This window comes from Podarcis erhardii (assembly GCF_964252035.2).
Source record: "Podarcis erhardii genome assembly, chromosome: 14".
NCBI classification, from domain to species: Eukaryota; Metazoa; Chordata; class Lepidosauria; order Squamata; family Lacertidae; genus Podarcis; species Podarcis erhardii.
The window spans coordinates 5,338,297-5,357,422 of NC_138503.1; the positions used below are offsets into that span (position 1 = coordinate 5,338,297).

Genomic DNA, 19,126 nt, shown 5'->3' on the forward strand with positions numbered 1-19,126 from the left:
CTAAATGATTGATCTGTCACAGTGATCCTTATATAAATCATGTTATATGTTTCTTTTTCTCCTGCCCCTGCCTTTTCTCCAGCGATCTGAAATTTGGCTGAACTAATTATGCTTATGTAAAATGCCTATTTGGATCCTTTTATTATTGACTAGCCTTTTTGTATGCCTTAACCAATAAATACTTTATGTTGTTGACGAAGTTCAAGTGGCTATGGGTGCTACATCATGTTCAATTGCATTTGCCCCCTTTTGGGCAAGAGGTGTAAATTCTGGAATCTGGGACAACAGCTATCTTGCTTCCTTGTAGTTTTAAGAAGTGTAGAGCAACATTTGTAAAAACTGCATGGGGATGACAGGGGTATAGAAGGACCGGAAAGTAAGACAGTGGGGGGGGGGGTCCTTACCTGGAAGCTTCTTTAAGAAGCCCCTCATCCACTGTTAGTCACAAGAGTGTGTCATCTTGAAACTTTTGAAATAGCCCCTAAAGAAGCACAAAGTTTCTTTGCTGGGGCTAAACCTACACAAATTGGTTCACAAATGAATGTGTAACTACAATTTATACATTTACCTAAATTAACAATTCCTTGGATAAAGAAGTGCAGTAAGGCAGCTCACACTTTCAGATTTCATATCAAGCAGTTTATTGATTCTAATGCAGACAAATTAAAAAAGCACAAAACACAGCTTTAGTTGAGGAAAGAGACAACTACTGATCAACTAAGACTCTTCCAACTTGGAAGGAGGCCTGTGTGCCTCTAATGATGGTTTTGAGACTTATGTTTTGAATATTACCAAGTAAGGAATAAGACACAGGCTGTAGTAATTATGATTAAAGTTAATCTGCAGTGAATTCTCTTAATGCCTGATAAAATACTCAAACCTGTCAGAAATGCAACCGCCATAACACCAATCCACAATTTAGTACTCCTTGCAGCAACTTGCATTTCTGGTTTTAGTACTGTGGGTCATTATTTGCTCTACTGACCAGAACTAGTGAAGTGCATGTCATTCTGCTGACTGCAGTACAGCTATAAACAGCAGTTCAAGAGGCAGAAAACAGTCTATAGAATCATAGAATTGTAGTGTTGGAAGGGACCCCAAGGGTCATCTAGTCCAACCCCCTGCAATGCAGGAATCTTTTGCCCAACTTGGGGCTCAAACCCACCACTGAGATTAAGAGTCTCATGCTCTCCCAACTGGATGATAAATTTGAGTACAAGGACATTAGAAGTTGCTGTCTACTAGGTCAGTCCATTTACCCAACTAGCTCACTGCTGCTTCCTCTGACAGGCAGAGAAGCTCTCCATCTTCTTTTCCTTCTTTTCTGCTGTCTGCATGCAAAGTATGTGATCTAACACTGAACGACAGTGCCTCCCCATAAATAAAAAAAATCAGAAAAGTTAACAAGGACACTGCATTGTATCATCAGGGAGGCATACAATAACACAAGCCGGTTCTGAAAACATTTGTCAAGTGCTGTGCAGTTAGTTGACCAGCCAGGAAATAGGATCAGCATCTTTTGTGAACTTTTCCTGGGCAAGACTACCAAAACAATAAACCAATAGGAACCTAGGAAGCTGCCTTACACTTGGCTCAGTAATAATCCTTTTCCTGTGGCCTCCTTGGCCTAATCTCCACGCCACATTGTGACATCTCTCTCTGCTGGCTTCACAGCAAGAGTGGAAGCATTCATAGGCCTATCTTCCCTGCATTGGTCTGATTCTGAACTGGTGCTCTTTTTCTATAGGAAATAAGAAGAATGGAGGAAAAAGGAGGGATCCTTGTGGGTTTTTCTGAGACCAGAGCACAGCAATGGCGTTTAATATATAATCTTGAGCTTTTGCATCCATGAAACCGGGAGGGACATCCCAAATCGTTTGAGGAGAATCGGGATCGAGGTGGAGGACCCACAGCTGGAAGTAAGTAGAATTACTTATTTTAACATAAATTGTCTCTACTGACTGGCAGCAGCTCTCCAGGATTTCAAGGGGTCGTCTCTCCCAGCCCCACCTATGGGTGCTGGGTACTGCATGCAAAGCAGATGTTCAGCCATGGAGCTACAGTCCTTCCCAAGTACCGGTAAGCTATGTTTCTTCTTGCTTTTATTCATTTCAGTGGAGATTTGCAAATCAGAAGTTCCAAGAAGACTAGGCCCTATAGCTGCAAAACCAGCAGGGTTAAAATATAAAAACTGTTCCCTTCTTATGAAGTTTTTTAAAGACTGGCATTTGAATTTCTTCATCATAGTGATCAGCTGGTTGTTGCTGCGAAGAAAAATGCACTAAATGCATTCAAATGACATAATTAACAGCCTTATTCGTTCAAGGTTCATTGTATAATAAAAGCTATAAAAATAGAGTTTGGTTACCCCTAAACATATACACAAAATCTGCACAAAACCCCAACCCCACAGCTAGACATAATTAACTTGCTAGATTAAGCAGCACTGTCAAACATAAGGCTTCCAGTGGTGGTATTTACAGCAGCACAGGAATTCTTCAGTGTTGCTTTCTTCTAAATGAGCAACCTGGAAAGAAATAGCACCATACATGAGATCCAAAGAGCTTATAAAGACTGCAGACAATGACATGAAAATCAAACCTCCTACTTGTAAAATAACCCCAGATGTTTGTGTTTGTAAATATCCAAGTGTACAGAGTTTCCCTTGTCAAATTGTTCTCATTGGGAAACTTGCATTAATGCTTATATTATTTCTGTCTCCCTGTAAGGATTCCCCCCCACCCCCTGCCAAAATGACTGATCTTTATATCATATTCTCAGTTCCCTTTAAAGAAATTCAACTCTCACTGTCTCCTACCTTGCCATCCTAGTGCATTATCTCCCATAATTGAACTGCACTGAGTTAATCTACTTTTAGAATATTTTTACCTGTTGAAATGCAGAGTAGCTCAACAACTAGGAAATCTTTCAGTTAAGAATGTTAACTTCAATGGCACCTCTGGACTTAATAGTTCTGGAAATTTTGCCAAGCTGCAATTCTGCCAGTTGAGAACCTCATTTAACATTGAACCCATTTGCTCATATAGGTTTTTAAGAGCCCTTGCATTTGTGATTCAACTTTAGCCACACTAGAATGAACAGAATTTTAAGAAATGGCGTATTCCCCTGACCTTCCATCCAGACTAGGCACTGATCAGCGGCAATTTCTGCTAAATGTGTGTGGACTGATTGGCATTCTAGAAAACTTGAGTTTTCTAGCCAGCCACTCCCTACATCCAAGGCCCTGCCTTATAGACTTATTATATGCTTTTCCTCAAGTGCTGATGCCCCACTTTTTGTTTCTGAGAAGAATTTTAATGCTGTGTTCTAAACTCTGCCAAAAAACAACAACCCTACCCTTCCATGGTTGAAGATGTTTGAGTATATTTCCAGATGCATGCCCAATCATTAACATTAAAGCTGTTTTGTGCAGAACTGAGCAAACCAATCTGCCACATACGGAGTCAGACCATTGATCTATCTAGCCCAATATTTACTCTTCTGTTCGTTTCAGGCACAGGTTTCAGGCACAGGTTTTTCTTGGCTCTGCTATCCAAAAGCCATTAATTGAAGATGACAGGGACTGAAGCTAATACTTTATGCATGTGTTGAATCAATGAACTATGGGTAATCCCCATGGCTCTAGAACAGTCTTCCCAAATCTGGTCCCCACCATATGTTCCTCATAAGTCCCAGCCAACAGGCTGGGAGATTCTGAAGTCTACAAATACATTAGGAGATAAAATCAACAATTTATTTCAAAACATAGACTGCCTGAATAAGCTGCCTGTGTTAATGAATACTAAGGTCATGGCATAAATGGTGTATCTGCACAGAAAAAGGCTGATTAAAGGAGCAAGGTGGTTTTCCCCTACCTTCTGTGAGTCTGGCTTTGCCTCCTGTTGGCTGGCACAAGACAGTCGAGCATCCTACACAGGGCACCACTATCTGAGCATGGCTGAATACTGTGGTGATCTTGTAGCATCCTGAATTTTAAAAAGCATATTTTTTCATTCCAATGGACATACACACTGATACTACACTGAGTGTCCAACATATTACCTAATGCTAGACTGGGATGTCAAATAATGCGCATTGCCCTCTCAGGTCTTTCTTGCCTCTGTGTTAAAATTAGTACAAGTGAGTTGGTTTTTTAAGGCCACCAAGTGTTGTCCATAACTGCGTGGTACCTTGAATCTGGGTCGCTTCCCCTGAACAACCTTATTTAATTTCAAAAAAACAGAAATGCTCTGAAGTTGTTCTCAGAGAGTGTGCCAATGGTTAGACAGTCAGTGTATTTCAGTTACAGTGTTCATTTATGAAGAGAAAGGAAGAGACTCTTAATGTGTTTCTCAAACCCATTTGCCCATGAGAAAAAATAGGTTTTTGTACATGTGTACTGGTGTCACGCAGATCACAGATGTTTACAATTGCAAAAACAAAAATATAACTTTTCAAAGAAATGCAACAAGCTGCATACCTTAAGAAAACCAAAGGGTGTGTGTATGATATTACAAACAATGTTTGACCCTACAGTTAAATTGATTGTAGAAATAGATGGCAGGATTGTAGTCACCAACAAGCTGAACATGAGTCAGCAGTGTGAAACTGCTTTAAAAAAGACTGGTGCTATTTTAAGCTATATTAATAAAACTATAGTCACAAGAAGTGACAGTTCAACTTTATTCTGCACTAGTCAGACCTCAACTGAAGTACTGTGTTTAGGTTTGGGAAACACAATTTAAGAAAAATTGGAATGAGTTCAGAGCAGGACAGTGGGGATGGTCAAGGTATAGGAAATGATTGCTATGAGGGAGGTTGAAGTACTGGGTATTGTTGAGCCTGGAGAAGACAGAGACATGATCATGCTCTTCAAATACCTGAAGAGCTGATAAATAGAAGATAAAGATTTGTCCTCTTGCTGCAGCAAGTGAGAGAATGTCAGATGCAACATTTTCATCCTTAGACAACATTTAGCCTTAAAAAGCCAATTCCAGAAGCAAAAACTAGGTATGTAGGCAGCAGGCTGAAAAATGTACTAAACCTCATGTATGCTTAGGAGTAAGTCTCACCAAGTTCAGTGGGGATAGGTATGCAAAGGATTGCAGCCTGTAAACAACACTGGTGTACTTGGATAGCACTTGTAAAATGTTGGATACACACACAGTATCTCCCATTAATTACACTTTCAACCTTTAGGAGGAGGAAACCTGACCTTTTGAATAAACTCTTCTGAAAAGTTGCTGCAGTGTTTCAGTAATGAAAGTGAAAAATGAGTCATGCCAGTGAATGTTACACTGCCAGCAGAACTGGCAGAAACCATTGTTCAGAACTGCAGAAGGAAGGAAGTACCTGGTTTTTCCTTAAAGTAATTCCCCTCACAGCCTTTATATTTAAAGTTTTATGGTCAATGAGATTTATTAAAAATATTTGCTTATGAGACTATTAAATTGTCTAGTGTTGGATAAATAACCAATCTTACAAATCAGGGATTTATCAAGACAATTGAACATTTTTTGTTAAGGATACAGGACTAAATTAATTCTTCAATAAATGAGCGTTATTTGTTGCTCATTGGGATGTTGAAGCAGGTAAGGCAAAAAGTGGAATAATTACAATTCATTCTCAAGGAATCTGCTTCTTTTTTATTCCTGGGAACCGATAAATGATAAAAGTAATGAAGAAAATTACACAGATCCACTACATGTGCCTTCGCAGTACTTTTACTCCAGGAGAGAAGAGGTTAATATGCAAATTCAAGTGGCAAGCCATTATCTCTTATTGCAGTCTTTGCCAATCTGGTGTCCTCCAGATGTTTTGGAGCACCAGATTGCCAAAGGCTGTCTTACTACAAGTTTTCTGTGGTCCTTTACAGGAAAGAACACTTTAAAGAATAGTTACCTGGACACTTGACATCCATGAAGTAGGAATTTGGACTCTGGACCAGACGTTTCTTTTTGTGTTTTCTCTTTTCCTCCTCTAGGGATGGGTGAACTAAGTCTCTGGTCAGCTGTGTGAGATATTAGGGAGTTATTGCCATGAGTACAACAAAGCAGAGTTTGCTAACTTTGCTGAAAGAGGTGTTTACTACTGAATATTATTATTTATAGCTGTTGTTTTTTTATATATCTCACTTTTCCCTGCAAGGATTATTTCATTTATATCCCACCTCCCACCTTTCCTCCAAGGGACTCAAGGTGGTGTACATTTAATCCCCACAACAACTTTGTGTGGTAGGTTAGGCTGAGAGGCAGTGACTGTCCTAAGGTCACCCAGTGAGCTTCAGCCCCAGTGTGTGGGAATTTGAACCCTGGTCTCCCTAATCCTAGCCCACCTATGTTGGTTATTTCTCTCAGGGTTCCCCCAAACCATTTAGGTGCCCAAGCCACAAAAATCCAAATGGTAGCAACACAGGGCACAATCCCCCATAAGAACAGTTGGGGACCCAAAGATCCCCAAGCCTGATCTTTCTACTCCTCACAATGGCATCCAGCCTGTTCCCACTGCCTCCTCTGCTTACCTCTTCCCACCTTTTCCACCAAGAACTAACATCACAAGAACACTCCTCTTATGGGTTAGAGCAGTGGTTCCCAATTAGGGGTCCAAGGAGAACGCACCCAGGGGGTCTGCGGCCCCATTCCTTGCCGCTCCAACTAAATTTGTGTTATTTTTGCATGGTAATAACACAAATTTTATGGTCTGTTTTAGCGCTGTGCAATTTTTCAATATATTGGCCAAAATCGGTTTTGAAATCACAGTGCGATAAGAATTTTGACTTGACAATACATAGCAATATATCAAGGTACTCTCAATATCACATGAAGCTCTCAGCTGATAATGCTGCTGATTTGAGAACAGGGCAGCTTATCACCCTCACTTCAAGGCACCATGGCACTACCTTCCCCTGGCATTGAGGCGGAGCTAGTCAGCAGGAAAGCAGGAGTAGCCACAGTGGATGTGCATCTTCGCTGAAGGCAGCTTGATGTGGCTCCATTTCCTCACCTCCCTCCACCCATCCTATCACCACGGCTGCCCCTTCCCTTCTCCCCCACGCTAATCTCCCATTTCAGACATTGTGATATATTGGAATATTGTGATGTTTAGTTGCTGATATACCACGATGTTGAAAACTAGGTATCACTCAGCTCTAGTCTGGTTTTCAGTATACCTAAAATCCTCATATTTTGTTACCTCATATTTTGTTCAGAAAATTGCTTTGTAAAGGTAACTATCATTGGCTTTTGAAAAAATAGGGGGTCCTCAGTAATTAGCTAATTGGGAACCACTGGGTTAGAGTATTCGCCATATGGCAACAGCCTTTGTGTGCTGAATTTGCTCAATACTATATTGACTTCATTGTAAACAGAAGGAGTCCCAGATCCTGGAAAGAGTGCATTGAATGACTGAAAGGTGCTTGGGGGGGGGGTGAGAGAGAGATGTCTCTCCTTGGACAGCCTGTTGTGGATTCTAAAATTAGCCACTGTAACACCAGTAGGTGCCTGTGAGTGGTGATGATGAAAGGAATAAGCTGACTCTAAAGAAAAGAACTTTGAAGATTACCAGCTGTCTGCACCAAGTGCCTCAAAATACAGGATGGGAAAATTAAACTGAAAAGCAGACTAGAAAACTGTAAACTACCTGAGCTAGATGCCAAAGTGAAAGGAGGCCACATACGTACTCCCTGCACCACCAGGCCATCTGCTCAGTTATGTAGCTATATTCCACCTATATGCACCCCTATTCTGACACTTAATTTTGAGACTGCAGGGAGCTCTGGTGCTTCCACCAGAGTGATCCACGCATTGCCCCAGGTAAAGAGTTAACAGCTGGACCCTGGCTAGGAATCCATATGGCACATCGCATTAAAGGGGAAGAGTGTGGTGGGGGGGAGGCAGAAAGAGCTGCCTGGTTGCGCAGCTGGCCTGTGGCCAGGAGTCCGTGGGCACCGGGAATTCCTCTCCGGGGAAAGGGCATGGGTGGTCGGATGATCCCGGTGCTGGGTTTGGGATCAATGCATACGACCTGTCATGGGGGCGGAGGCGTTGATCGTGGCGAAGTGTTTGTGTGTGTGGCTATAACTGCTACGTGTGTGGCTATAACTGCGCATAAAGCAGAATAAGTGCTTTCCCCCCCCACCCCCCCACCGTAAAAGTCCTGCTCCCCCCCCGCCCGCCCATAAACAGAGTGGAACATCCCACCCACCCCTTCTCTCCTCTTAAGTAATGGGACAAGGGGGCTTCTCTCCTCTTTCTGCCCCATTAACCCTTGCCGCGCCGCCCGCCTTCAGCCTGGCCCCCACTCACGGGCATGGTGGCGCCTCGCCGCTGCTTCTCCTCCCTTCCAGCCGGAAGCGCCCTCCCCGCGCCCCCAAACACGCGCAGATACAAACACAGGCGCGTGACGCAGGCGAGAAGCCCCGCCCCTGGGGCGCTGCGGGCACGCCCACTTCCTCGAGACCATCTAGGCGCCCATGCTCTATGGTTTGGAGAAGGGCGTTTTGGCTTTTCAAAGGCGCGGCTGCCCCTTCAGAACCAGCGAGTCCAGCCCCCCCCCCCAACAGTCCTCCTGGGTTGTCAGGATTCAACCTCAAACCGTTAGAAATCCTCCAGATTTCTTTTTAGCCATTTGAAAAGCAAATTTCAAGGACTCTGGGAGTGTCCAGGGGCATAATAAAACTGGCCCCGTGCAAATACATTGCCTTTATACTATGGAGCACATCTGTGCATATTACATATAGGGACATTTAAATAATATTCCAATAGAGAGATTTAAGGGGTCTCTATTTCTTATAACACATTTTGATAGGACTAGAACAAAATTTCATCTGAGGCTCCATCAGCCCAGGAAAGAGAGGAGGCAAGCAGCCAACAATCTCTAAAAGCAGAAAAATAGAGTACTGTCTTGAATCCTTCTTTAGAGCTAATCAAATATACAGCTGCCTTAAGAGTCTGTTTCCGGCTCCTAATTGGATAGGGTTTGCAAAGCAGAAATATAGAGGAAACTGAGATACATTCATTTTGTTCTTAGGTTATTCCAGTCTGATGGTGAGAACATTTATCAAAGCCTAGTGTTTTTGGAAAAAAAGGCAGTGTTTTGACATGATTGAACACACTTACCTGGGAATAAACCCCATTAAATGCATGCATGGGATTGTGATATAGTACATGAAATAATTCTCTTCCCTCCTAATCAAGAAAGCCCAATATTCTGGGAGAGGGAGGTTTTAAGTTATTTTTAAATTATTATTCATAGTGGTAGGGGTGGTTTCTCCAATCTGATTATTTATGTTTGTCTAAAACAATTAACCTATTTAGTTTTAGTGCTCCATTGTCAGACCAGTAATCTGATTAAGTCTTACAATAACCACTCAAAAGGCTCTATTTAATTACTCCCAACCCCCCATTTGGGCACTAAAATGAAGAAGCAGAATTGCCTTGACCACTTCCTCTTTGTTTATAAATGAACAGGCTATCTCTTAACTTTTTTAAAAAAGAGTCTTTTAAAATTCTATAAATTGAACAATGACACAGATAACATATAGTGAATGAGAGGCAAAAGGGCACAAGATCTTACATTACGCAGCAAATGTGCTGGCTGACACAAAGTTCATTTGCCACGATTCCATTTTCATACGCAAAAGGTAATAGGAACAAAGGTTAGTTCAATTATATGTTTACAACTTGGAATAAGGCAAAGATCCAGGGTCTAAGATGCTATGCAAAGCACTATCTTCTTAATTTTAAATGCTTTCTGTTTCCTTCTCCTTTGTATTTTTCACTTTTATTTGTTTATTATTGCATGTCTACCTGACCTCTCCTCCATGGAGCTTAAGGTAATATACATGGCTTTTCCCTTCACCAACCCTGTGAAGTACATTAGGCTAAGAGACTGTGGCTGACCCAAGGTCACCCAGTGAACTGAGTGGTGTCTTCTTTATTGCTTTCAAACTGAAACACTCCTATTTCTCTCTTTTGAGAAGAACATCTGTGGCACCTTCATATGTTCCCGAGCTCTAACTCCTATAAGCCCCAGCCAGTATGACTAGTGGTCAGTGATGATGGGCCACAGACCTTCCATCCCTGGCCTAAATCCCTCCTTCTATAAATTGGCTTGCTTGTTTCTTTGTCTCTGGAGCCTGTAGGTGCTCTGCTCTCACAGACCCTCCAAGTGCCCCTATTTTCCAGGGGCAGTTCCAGATTTACAGAAGCCATCTCCATTTCTGATTTGATCCCAGAATGTCCCACTTTTCCTTGTGGTTGTTGTTTAGTCATTTAGTTGTGTCCGACTCTTCGTGACCCCCTGGACCAGAGCACACCAGCCACTCCTGTCTTCCACTGCCTCCCGCAGTTTGGTCAGACTCATGCTGGTAGCTTTGAGAACACTGTCCAACCATCTCGTCCTCCTCTGTCGTCCCCTTCTCCTTGTGCCCTCCATCTTTCCCAACATCAGGGTCTTTTCCAGGGAGTCTTCTCTTCTCATGAGGTGGCCAAAGTATTGGAGCCTCAGCTTCACGATTTGTCCTTCCAGTGAGCACTCAGGGCTGATTTCCCTAAGAATGGATACGTTTGATGTTCTTGCAGTCCATGGGACTCTCAAGAGCCTCCTCCAGCACCATAATTCAAAAGCATCAATTCTTCGGTGATCAGCCTTCTTTATGGTCCAGCTCTCACTTCCATACATCACTATTGGGAAAACCATACCTTTAACTATACAGACCTTTGTTGGCAAGGTGATGTCTCTGATGTCTCGGTTTGTCATTGCTTTTCCCCAAGAAGCAGGGCTTTTCCTTAGGACATCCTTTTTTCATTGGAGAAATTTTGGAGGGTATGGAGTTATGCAACCCCCGAGCCAAGGGGATAAATAGCTATAAGACATCTGAAGGAAGCCCTGTATAGTGAATTTTTGTAATGCTTTATTATGTTTTTATATACAGTATGTTGGAAGCCACTCAGAGTGCCTGGGGCAACACAGTCATGTGGGTGGTATAAATAATAAAGTTGTTGTTATGGAATAAAAGGTAAAGGTAAAAGATCCCTGACAGTTAAGTCCAGTCGTGAACAACTCTGGGGTTGCGACGCTCATCTCGTTTTACTGGCCGAGGGAGCCGACGTTTGTCTGCAGTTTTTCCAGGTCATGTGGCCAGCATGACTAAGTCGCTTCTGGCAAAACCAGAGCAGTGCATGGAAACGGCGTTTACCTTCCCGCTGGAGCAGTACCTATTTATCTACTTGCACTTTGACGTCCTTTTGAACTGCTAGGTTGGCAGGAGCTGGGACCAAGCAACAGGAGCTCAGTAATTGGAGAAATGTTGGAGCATATGTGTAAGTGCTGTGGTGCTGTAAAGCCAGCCAAACTTTGAAAATGCTATGATTCTGTGGGAAGTGCACAGACATCGTCCCCACAGAGCTTTGGTGCTGACATTCTTGGAACATTGCATTCCTTGAAAAATCAACAATGCCACTGAAGAAAGCATAAAAAGACAACAGAGAGAAATCTGAAGGTGTGGGGCAAAAGTTTAGGTCTTTTATCAACAGAAGGGACATGGATGAGAAACCACCAGAAACTCATGGACTTTGTAGAGAGACATGTTTCAAAGTCATTTTCTGGTTTTATGGCTAATTTAAATTGATTATATCTTTTCTATATCTTTTGTAACTTCATTGCATAAAAACCACAGAAACCATGGTGTGAATCAGTTTATAAAAGTGTTGAAATAAGTGTTTGTTTATTATTATTATTATTATGCCCTGCCATTCTGGCTGGGCACCCCAGCCACTCTAGGCAGCTTCCAACACATTTAAAACAAAATAAAACATCAAAAACCTCTGGGTACAGGACTGCCTTCAGATCTTTTCTAAAAGTTGGGTTTTTATATTTTAATTGTGTACTGTCTCTTAGAAAATCTAAAAACAAATGAATTATAATGAATTATATTTGAATAACTTTTACTCAGATAAACCACTGAAATTAATGTCAGTGCTTGTGCTTACCGTAAGTTATATTAATGTCTGTGGGACTACTCTAAGTAAAAGTTAGTTGAATTCAACACTAAGTTTATTTGTATACCACAACATCAATGCCGGATTTAGGGTGGTGTGGACCAGGGGTAGGCAACCTAAGGCCTGTGGGCCAATCGCCTTCTCAGTCCAGCCCGTGGATGGTCCAGGAATCAGTGTGTTTTTAGAGAAGTAGAATGTGTGCTTTTATTTAAAATGCATCTCTGGGTTATTTGTGGGACATAGGAATTCGTTCATCCCCCCCCCCCAAAAAAATATAGTCTGGCCCACCACATGGTCTGAGGGACGGTGGACTGGCCCACGGCTGAAAAGGGTTGCTGACCCCTGGGTGGACAGTTCCCTTGTACAGGGTGTTGAGCTGAGGGGTCGAAAAATTATAATAGCAATAAGTGGTAATAACTTTTAAATCTGTATTTAAATGGGTCATTATATCAGGCTGAAGGTGAGGGAAAGGGTCTCCATCTGCACAACTCTTGGCAGAAAGTCAAGACCAACAACTCTTGGCTCCTTCTCTTCGGCAAATGTTTTCTTTTCTAAGTGGCACTTCTAAGAATCATGTAAGTAAGAAACAGTGACTGAGTTTGTTTTTTCTCTTCTTCCCTTCCAATCAATTTCTATTCTATCATGTCTTTTCAATCATAAGTCCGAAGGCAGGGACTCCTTTTCTTTTTATACCACTCTGAGAGCCACTTTTGAGGCTTGCTTTTTAATTATTATGTTTTTTAAAAACATTTTAAATAAATGAACACATTTGCACTCGAAGTGTCACACAGGAAACAAATCTAACCACAACAGTGCAGTGACAGTGCAGATCAAAATTACTTGAATTATATACTTTTATTGATAATGATATGTCTTTATGAATTATTATTCCCCCCTCCAAAATATAACTGGACAACAACTATTCAGCAATTAGCAGTTTGTTGACATTTCTGACTTTGCACTATCTTACAGTACTAAATAATATGTACATAATAGTATGGCTTCAGTGGTACGAATCCGCCGTCCCTCCCGGCCAGGCCTCCTCCCTCTCGCCTTGGAGGCTGGGATTTCAACGGGGCCGACAGGGGCGATCCTTCCTACAAGTAAAACTGGGAAAGTCCCACAGAAAAAACTACGACTCCCAGAGGCCATTGCGCGGGGGCGGCGAAGGCTGGAGGGAGCGAGAAGGCGGGGCTTCCGTCGCCGCGCGCGCCGCCGCCCCGCCCCTTCCTGTTCCCCTCCCTCCGGCTAGTTCCCCCTCCCCTCCGGTCCCGGCCGCCAGTCGGAGCGAAGATGGCGAAGACCTACGACTATCTCTTCAAGCTGCTCCTCATCGGCGACTCCGGCGTGGGCAAGACCTGCCTGCTCTTCCGCTTCAGCGAGGACGCCTTCAACACCACCTTCATCTCCACCATCGGTGAGGGGCGCTTCCTCAGGCGGGCGCCTCGGGCGGCGGGCGGCTTCCTCGCCTCACGGAGCGCAGGCCCGGCCCCCTGGCGCCTCTTCGGGGCGGCCGGCTGGGTCTGGGGGGGGGGCGGCGGCGGGGGCCACGGGCGTCGCCGCGAGCGAGCGAGCGAGCCAGCCGGTTTCCGTTTCCATTTCCCTTCCTCTCTCGCGCCCCGCCTTGTCCCTCAGACCGTTTTTTGAGGGTGGAATTGGGGGGGGGGGCGTTATTCGCGCGACGTCCTTCCCGCCCGCCGCCCCCCCCCCATTCCGCCTCCTTCCCGGTCCCCGTTCGGTTGCGAGTGGGCTTCGGCGGGGCCGCGGAGGCGTTGACCCGGCGCAGGGGGCGTGAGAGGAGCGGGCCCTGCGCGAGTCTCCGGTCCGTGACGCGGGCGGCTTCTCTTCCTCTCCGCCCCCCTTCGCCGCTTTGTTATGGGGATTTGTGCTGGAGGGCGGAGAGCGCCTTTTAGGCGGGGATGCTCTGGCCGCCGTAGCGCTGGGACGGGACCCTGTTCTGAGATGGCCGCCCCGGAACTGGAGATCCGTAGGTGCCCCTTCCCGCCCGCGGACGCCCACCTCCCTGCCCCGGAGAGAAACAGGTTCGTGAGCCCGTTAGGCTAAACCCGCTTTCGGCTGCCTTGGAAAGCGCTCTTTCCGAGGACCCCGCCACCCTTTTGACACTCTTGGAGCGCATCTCTTAACCCGCTGGACACGCCTAGAAATGTCGCCATCATCAAATGTCATCTTGGCCCCTGTTGGGCGGGGCGGAGGGTTGCAATAGGCACTTGTTTGGGGACATAGGGAGGGATTTGTCACACACTGTTAAGACGCAAGGTTGGAAGGATCCTCCTGCAAGCTGTTCTGTGAGTGCTCCTGACCTAGAGCAGATTTTGGGGAGGAGAGGGGAGGTGGATCGGTGCTGCTGCACTAGTGGGAACCCTTGCACCGACTTCCACTAGCATTCTTTATAAAGTGCCTAAAACTGCTCAGTCCTGTACAGAAATTATGTCATTTGAAATTAAGATATGCCCTCCGTCTACGGTTGTGGCATGATGTGAAGGAAAGGGAAGGAGAATTTGACCTAGGTGAACAGCAGTCAAAATTGGCCACAGGAACTTGTCTAGCTGTGCAGGAGCTCTGATACCGTGGACGACTGGAATCATTTTTACTCTGATAGCCAAAATGGGGAAGATAGTGATGGATTTGAACTTTACCACTAGTTGATACTTTTGTTACACATATCATGAGTGAGTGGTTGCTAGTCACTCTGTTCAACTACAGGTTACAGACGCTTCAGGTTACAGACTCCGTTAACCCAGACATAGTACCTCGGGTTAAGAACTTTGCTTCAGGATGAGAACAGAAATCGTGCTCCTACGGTGCAGCGGCAGCAGGAGGCCCCATTAGCTAAAGTGGTGCTTCAGGTTAAGAATAGCTTCAGGTTAAGAACGGACCTCCAGAACGAATTAAGTACGTTAGCAGAGGTACCACTGTATCCTTTATGTGCTATCTCACAGGATGCCCATATTGCTAGGTGTTTTGTATGCTCAAGTGCAGCTTCACAAGTTAATTTGTTCTGTCTGCTCCCTCCTCCTGCAACACTTGAAACACTTGTGCATTGATGCAGGTAGCAAGCATGGTTCTCTCCAGATCTCGTAGGCAATGCTAGTTGGGGCTGATGGGAGTTGAAGTCCAACAATATCTGGAGGACATCACATTGGCTACGTCTCATAGAAACTTGTAACATCTAGGTGGCTCTTCTGAGTCTGATTTAGAATACATTATATGGCCAAGTTTTGAGTCTTGTTTCCTTTTTTTAAAAAAACCCTGTAGCTCACTGGCTAAACAGTTTGTTCAACTACCTGCTTAATACTATGCTGTCAGGCTGTAACCAAAAAAGGGAGTTGACCGAGCCCTTGACAGACCCTCTTGAATGGCTACTATGACAGATTGGCAGGTTAAACATTTTGCAGGCCGATAGTTCAGAGTGGGTAACATGAAACTTCCTGTCTCCCACATAAGGTGTGAGGAATCAAAGAGAAAAAATTATATTTTTAAAGCCTGTCTAACACCAGGGGCAGGCATAGTTCCTGTCTGGCCTGACCATAAGCATAGGGCTAGGTACTAAGAACAAAAGAGAAGTAGAGTTCTGCTAGATCAAAGCAAAGGTTCATATTGTCCATCATCTACTTCCCAAGGGAAACTCACAAGCAGGACGTGAAGACAACATAGTATTATGAGAGAGGGAGAGAAAAAGCAAAACTCTTCACACAATGTATAATTTGATATACCTCTATGATTTCTCTTACTTGCCTTTTTTTATTTTTATAAACAACAAAGTTCCAAATGTTGTAACCTGTCCTTATGGGGAAATAGTCCCAGCCCCCTAATCATTTTGTTTGCCCTTTTCCAGCTCTACAAGGTATTTTTTTTTATTATTTACAGTCATACCTCGTGTTGCGTTAGGTTCCAGTTGCGTCTTTTCGGCTTGTGAACACGGCAAACCTGGAAGTGTATACTTCCGGGTTTCACAGCACACGCAGAGTGTTCTGTGCACTTTGTGCATGAGCAGAAGAACTCTATTGCGCTCCATGCTTGCGCAGAAGTGCCTCTCTAGTGGACTTTTCGGGGTGCAAACGGCACCCCAGAATGGATCGTGTCCGCAACTAGAGGTACCACTGTACTGCAACCAGGACTGTATACAATATTCCAAGTAGGGGTGCATCATAATATTTGCATAAAGACTTTACAATATTGACAGTATTACCGTATATTCAATTTCTTTTGTAGTGATTCCTAGCATGGAATTTGCCCTTTTTGCAGCTGCTGCACATGACAGTGTAATGCAAACAAGCAATTGTGCAGGTTCCTGAAGCAAAGACTGTGGTCCCAGTACTTCTCCTCCTTCTGCCCCTCTACCTAGGACTAAGCCATGGTTCATCTTAACATTACATCTGAATCTGGGCTTGTGGATTGTCTCACCCAGAGAAACCGCAAGCGGTGAGCTGAGAACAAATCTTCATTACGCTTGTGGTTTGTCTGGATTGGGACAAACCATGATTCAGGGTTTGTATATAACACTAAGCCAAACCATGGAATAGCCTTTGGTATCATGATGGCAGCAGGAGCATGCGAGGAGTGCAGTGACCTCAGTCTTCTGCTCATTCACATGAAGTCACAGTTTAGCTTACTGCTGCATGCATGTAAAATTCAGATTTTTATTCCCGCCCCCCAGTATACATCACTTTTGACTTATTTACCTTGAGTTACATTTGGCATTTTATTTCCCGTTTTCCCAAAATTGGAGAGTTCCTTTGGGAGCCCTTTACACAATGACACTGTAGGTCATTTATGAATTTTATAATAGTATTGGTCCTGCCAAATATCCTTTGGTGACTCTACACCTTGCATCCCTCCATTGTGAGAGTTGCACATTTATTATTACTCTTTGGTTCCTGTTATTAAAAGTTATTGATCCATATGGGAATCGCTTCCATTCACATGCTGCTTCTCACTCTGAAATGTTAATGAGACAGGACTTACCTTTGCTGAAGCCATATTGATGAAAGACTTGTTCTTATGCTTCCTAAATTTTATATTTAACAATTTACCTAGAACTGATGTTAAGCTAATCAGCTTGGATCCTTTTAAAAAAAACTGATTTTACACTGGTCACTTTCCAGAATGGGTCTACCCAAGTGAATAATTTTTTTCTTACTTGGAGTGACGTCCTCCTTCTGAGATGTATATTCTCCATGATGGCAGAGCAGTTATTGCCCTGGGGGTGGAACATTCTCAAAGGCCTTGTCACAAATTTGAATCTCTTTCAAGTTCTCCAGGGCATCCCCATGGCCGCATATTAGACTGTTTGAGGCACAGGACATATTGGTGCTTGTAATCTATTGTTTGAAAAGTAAGAATAGAGTAACACTTTTTCATTAAGGTATTACAGTGGTACCTCGGGTTACAGAGGCTTCAGGTTACAGACTCCGCTAACCCAGAAATAGTACCTCGGGTTAAGAACTTTGCTTCAGGATGAGAACAGAAATCATGCTCTGGTGGCAGCAGGAGGCCCCATTCGTTAAAGTGGTGCATCAGGTTAAGAACAGTTTCAGGTTAAGAATGGACCTCCGGAACGAATTAAGTTCTTAACCCGAGGTACCACTGTATTTCTTTTGTTGGTTATACAATATTAAAAACGCTGGTTTGTACCCCGCTTTAAAGCAGATACATCAGAGCATTTAAACAAAAAAAAACTGCTGTAATGCCAGAGCATTTTCATGACCAGAGGTAATAGATTACCATAAGTGATAAGGGAGTAGGAACAGTCTTAATGAATCTCTGAACAACCTGTAGGACTTGGTTGTAACTTGCACTATTTTCATTTCACTGTTTGAGTAGCTGCTAAGAAGTCAACAGGGCGGCCTTCAGATGTCTCATTCAGTGCAAGGGCATTTTACAGGTGTTTTTTGAAATACTTTTTAAAAGCAACATTACAAACAGTTATGCCAAACAGTAGACAATTAAATCACAAGCAGGCAAGACATCAAGACCACATTATTGGGACCAGGAATGCCCAAGGTTCTGCTCTCTAGATGTTGTTGGTCCTGGACTGCAATTCTCAACAGCCCCAGCCAACATGGCTGTAGTTCCAGTAATATCTGGTGGCTCAACATTGGCTACTCTGAGACAGCCCAGCCATGGTCGTTTATAGGAAGCTGCCTTATACCAAGCAGACCATTGAGCTCATGTAGCAGCTTTCCAGATTTTCAGATGAGAGCCCGTTTCAGCTCTACCTGGAGATGCCAGGAATTGAATTTCATATCTTTTGTATACAGAGTATGTGCTCTACCTCTAAGCTATGGCACTTTTGGAGTTTGCTCCCACAATATGTCACAATGGCGATAAACTTGGATGGCTTTAAGATAGGATTAACGTATACAGATTCATGGATAATGCTACCAATGACTAGTAGCTACTGTTGAAGGAAGTGTATCTCTGAATCCCAGTTGCTGGCAATCACAAGGAAAGGAGTGCTTTAGTGCTCAGTTTCTGCTTGCGGGCTTCTCATAATGGGCATCTGGATGACCATGGTGAGAACAGCGTGTTGAATAGATGGGCCACTGGCCTGTTCTAACTGCTGTGTTCTCCAGATGAAAGGTTTTTACTTTCAATGGGCCCATTCCTAGGGTTGAAATTCCCAAAAGATTCTGCTACCACAGAAGAGACATGACATTCACTCAACAAGCCTTCCTTAGCTGAGCTCCCTGTGGGGAAACAGTTGATTCAAGGAAGGGTGTTCTTTTGTTTCTCAGGGAACTGTCATAGTAACTGTTTGCTAACTAAAGTTTTTGAATGCTGAGTGTACTAAAATGGTCAGGAAATGGAAGAAACCACAAGAAAAACTGCTCAAGCTGGGTGTCTTATTAAGCACTAACTAGCTGCAAGAAGCAAAGCATAAGCAGGAGTCTTCTTGTGTTCTGAGGCTCTGTGGTTTTCTGTCCCTGCTGGTTTGTTTTGTCAGGATAGGAAGATACATTGGCATTTGAAGCTCCAACACTTTGAGATTGTTCTCGTACGCTGATTGTTCTTGAGTTTTAATTACCATGCTTAAGTAAATTGAGTTCCTGCATGGTGAAACCTTTATTATGTACTGTTCTGTCTTTCTGTTCATGTCACATGTG

At 43.7% G+C, this 19,126-nt stretch overlaps 2 protein-coding genes across 2 annotated transcripts in view; one reads left to right on the forward strand and one right to left on the reverse strand.

Moving 5' to 3' along the window:
* Window positions 1–624: 624 nt before the first annotated feature.
* Window positions 625–8,438, reverse strand: RPS27L (ribosomal protein S27 like). The gene is made up of 4 exons (XM_081839392.1): window positions 8,304–8,438; window positions 5,902–6,010; window positions 3,876–3,986; window positions 625–2,527 (listed from the first exon to the last, which is right to left on the reverse strand). Exons 1-4 carry the CDS (start codon window positions 8,307–8,309, stop codon window positions 2,499–2,501), a joined length of 255 nt encoding a protein of 84 aa, XP_081695518.1. The 5' UTR covers window positions 8,310–8,438; the 3' UTR covers window positions 625–2,498.
* A 4,792-nt stretch (window positions 8,439–13,230) lies between these two features.
* The window catches only part of RAB8B (RAB8B, member RAS oncogene family), a 42,949-nt gene continuing 37,053 nt past the window's right edge, over window positions 13,231–19,126 (forward strand). The window contains exon 1 of the mRNA XM_081839401.1: window positions 13,231–13,416. Within this exon, the coding sequence (XP_081695527.1) occupies window positions 13,293–13,416 (124 nt within the window). The 5' untranslated portion in view covers window positions 13,231–13,292. The remainder of the gene's footprint in view (window positions 13,417–19,126) is intronic.

Coding starts and splice junctions, on each gene's coding strand:
- RPS27L (XM_081839392.1), bottom strand. Junction 3,987..5,901: donor CATGGATGTCAAGTGTCCAG/GTAACTATTCTT, acceptor TTTAAAATTCAG/GATGCTACAAGATCACCACA. Junction 2,528..3,875: donor CAAAGCCAGACTCACAGAAG/GTAGGGGAAAAC, acceptor ATTTCTTTCCAG/GTTGCTCATTTAGAAGAAAG.